This window comes from Aquila chrysaetos, chromosome Z (genome assembly GCF_900496995.4).
Source record: "Aquila chrysaetos chrysaetos chromosome Z, bAquChr1.4, whole genome shotgun sequence".
In the NCBI taxonomy this organism is placed as follows: Eukaryota; Metazoa; Chordata; class Aves; order Accipitriformes; family Accipitridae; genus Aquila; species Aquila chrysaetos.
Window position 1 is genome coordinate 61,300,202 of NC_044030.1, and position 3,260 is coordinate 61,303,461.

Consider the following 3,260-nt stretch of genomic DNA (forward strand, 5'->3'; position numbering starts at 1 on the left):
AACATAATATACCTGTGCCCTTCTAAATTGTTCAAGACCCAGAAGATGATGCCACAGCAGACTTGTAACAACCACTCTGTCCCCTCCACCTGCTCTCCAGAGCAGTCAATAAGCAGTTTGGTATTTTACTGCCTAGCAAGCAGAGACTTTCTGCAGTCAGTCTGCTACTACTGCATTTTCGTAGTGTTAATCTCATAGATTATCTGAGACTTCATCCTAGCTGGTAACCAAGACCAAAAAGTATTCCAGGCCGAGGGTTCAGAATCCAGCACAAAGGCAGCAGTCTTATTTGCAAACATAATGGAACTGAACAGCACAGACCTGCTTTTCTGCCTGTAAAAGGAACAGTTATGCAAGTCAGTTCTCCCCTCTGTGCCTGCCTCAGTTTTCCCATCTAGGAATGAAAACCAAACTCTAGAAACTCCCCTAAATAAAGCAGCTCCCTACCATCACCACCCCCACATTTAAACACTCAGCAGTGAGTATGGTTTATCAGCTTGCAGTTGGCAGCTGCGTCCCCTGTCCTGGTCCTGTTCCAAGAGGGCAAGGCTGGGACATGGAGAAGGGTACCTCACCCTACCTGATGAAGAGCCTGTGACGCCTTTATTTAACAAACTTTGCTATTAATTCTGAGAATCTTCCACAACTGTCATATGTAATGGGGCTATCATTTGCAAGGCTGCGTTTCTCAGACATCACTTTCTCCTCCAAGTTCCTGGTGCTCTGCATGAAATTGGAAGGCGTCAGGCTGGGTGCCCACTTACTGCCTAAGTGCAAGAGCTGATAATGAAGCCCTCGCTCCTGCTAGCAGGGATGCTGGCCACTGGTCCCTGTAACCAACTCTCTTTTACAGAGCGAAGGCAGCAACTGTGAATGTACAGCCAATATAAAGAATTTTCCAGATAACCAGACACTGATCAAGCGCATGATGATTAAATGTGCGGATGTAGCAAATCCATGTCGCCCCCTAGAGCTATGTATCGAATGGGCAGGGAGGATTTCAGAGGAGTATTTTGCACAGGTACGTATATTTTTACAATTTGACTATTATGTTATGTGACAAAGTGCACATCAGCTGGTCTGCTGTTCCACATGGGGTCTGCCTGGCATCACAATGGAGTCCAGATGTATGCTTTTTGTCCCCAGCCAGAACTGGCCCCTCGATTTCATGCAGAATTCACTCTGGCCAAAGTTAGCTAGTTTGCTTACCATGAAGCTTGCAGTACAGAGTGGTGGAAAGGAGGTTTTACACTTTCAGCTTTCTCCATCTGGCCAAAACAAAATTATTTGATTAGCCTTAGTCAATTAAATTTGCTGCAATTCAAGACCATCACCATTCTAGCTTCTAGTCCCAATACCTTCCCTGAAAAGAGCATGAAGATCAATGCCAGATGAAGCCCTCAACTGAATTATTGGGCTGGCCCTTTCTCTTCTAAGATGGCACCTGAACTATTGTCACTGTAGGCAGATGATGTAGTAGGCCAGTACTGCAGGCATGTGGGCAGTGTAAATGCTTACCACATGGGATCGCTCCAGACAGAACTGGAAGCTCAACTTCCTTTCTTAATATTCAGCTTTTCTAACACAAAGGCACCAGCCTCCTGAAAGTGGAACACTCTTCTAGTTCTTTATTTGAACACCTGCTAGATTCTTAGCTTTCATTTGTCACTAATGGTGCAGAAATCAGCAGCTATGACTGGAGAGACAGAAAAGTGGGGATGCCTACCATCCAAATTCAGATCATACATGTGATAGTTAGTTACTACTGAAGAAAATTGTAGGTAATGCCTGGGACGTGTGAATTTCATTTTAATGATAGTGAATAAATTTGATCACTTCCTAAGTAAGATCAAGGATCACTTAGGCTGTATCTCCCTAGCAGTCAAGTTATCGTGAGCTAGCTTTAAATTGCCAATCTTAGGCACTAGTCTGCTAGCAATGTAAGGTGCTGAGAACTGCTCTGCTCTTCATTCGCTTTTTCTGGTAATTTTGGGGACTGCTCTGCTGCCAATTCCAGCATTAGGTGCTGCCTACACTACTCAAAATGTTTTTTTGTAATTAAATTCCAAGACTGTGGAGGTGATTGGCTCCTCCACCATACCGAGTGCAACAAAACCAGCCCTCTTCCAGTTGTGGACACAGAGTCAAAGGGCATACCCTTACTTCTATTCATCTTGTAACCCAATACACACAGAGAAAGTAGTGACAGCAACATCCCTCCTACCTGAAGGACAAATGGTTTGAAACAGCCACTAGAGATGTGGAAAAAAGGAGAGCTCAGACTTGTTGTCTGCTAAAGGACTCTTCAACCCCATTTTCCGTTTTTAGCTGGTGCGCCCTAATCACCAGATTAGAGCATTCTGTCTCGCCGGAGTTAAGAGCAATCGCAGCACTACAGTAATAAAGTACTTGTGAAAGGGAAGCGATGTTGATTTCAGTCCCTGTTGCAGACGAAAAAAAATCACATGAAACTAAGGCAATTTGCCTCTGGGGTTCTAAGGTTTGTCTCAAATCTCCTACTGCAATTCATCTAATCCCCTGGCCTTTGCTACACTAGCATGAAAGCCAGCAAAGCCAAAGGGCTAACTGGAGTTTTGTTTTCTTAGACTGATGAAGAGAAGAGACAGGGTCTGCCTGTTGTAATGCCAGTATTTGATAGAAACACCTGCAGCATCCCCAAGTCTCAAATTTCCTTCATTGATTATTTTATAACAGATATGTTCGATGCGTGGGATGGTAAGTACTTCTGCTTTTTTCTTCCTTGCTCTAAGGCAGAGGTTTCTACAGAGTAAAACGAATAATCTCAAGCTGGCCTTGAGTCCAATTTTTTTCAGGGGCAGTACCTGTATATAAGCAGTATAGCATAGGATCTAAGCAATGATGCTGCTGAAGCCCATTTCACTGCACACACCACCAGCTTTATGGAAGTTGAGTGCTTACCATACAATCTCTGTAAAGAAGGAAGGATTAATGGTTTAGAACTAAGCTTTTTTTCATCCAGGTCTTTTTTCCTTTAGCAATGTATTTGAGCAGCAGAAACTGAGACCACGGTGGCTGCATGTTAGCATAATTTAATAAAGTCACCGTACATTATGAGAGGGACTTGCTTGAAATAGAAACAGACTGCAAAAAAATCTGTCCTCTTTTAGCATTAGCTTACAGCTGAAGGAACAGAAGAGTAGGAGAATTTCAGATTAGGTTAGGCTGTTCTTCTGCCCAGTCTGTACACATAGTACAACTCTTTCTCCTGTTCATTTCAG

The 3,260-nt window shown here is 43.5% G+C and overlaps 1 protein-coding gene across 5 annotated transcripts in view; it reads left to right on the plus strand.

Annotated features, from left to right (window-relative positions):
• Positions 1–3,260, plus strand: part of PDE8B (phosphodiesterase 8B) — a 79,321-nt gene that overhangs the window by 73,928 nt on the left and 2,133 nt on the right. For all 5 annotated transcript variants that reach the window (XM_030003653.2, XM_030003655.2, XM_030003654.2 and 2 more), the window contains exons 20-21: positions 854–1,021; positions 2,607–2,736. In XM_030003653.2, the coding sequence (XP_029859513.1) occupies positions 854–1,021; positions 2,607–2,736 (298 nt within the window). The remainder of the gene's footprint in view (positions 1–853; positions 1,022–2,606; positions 2,737–3,260) is intronic.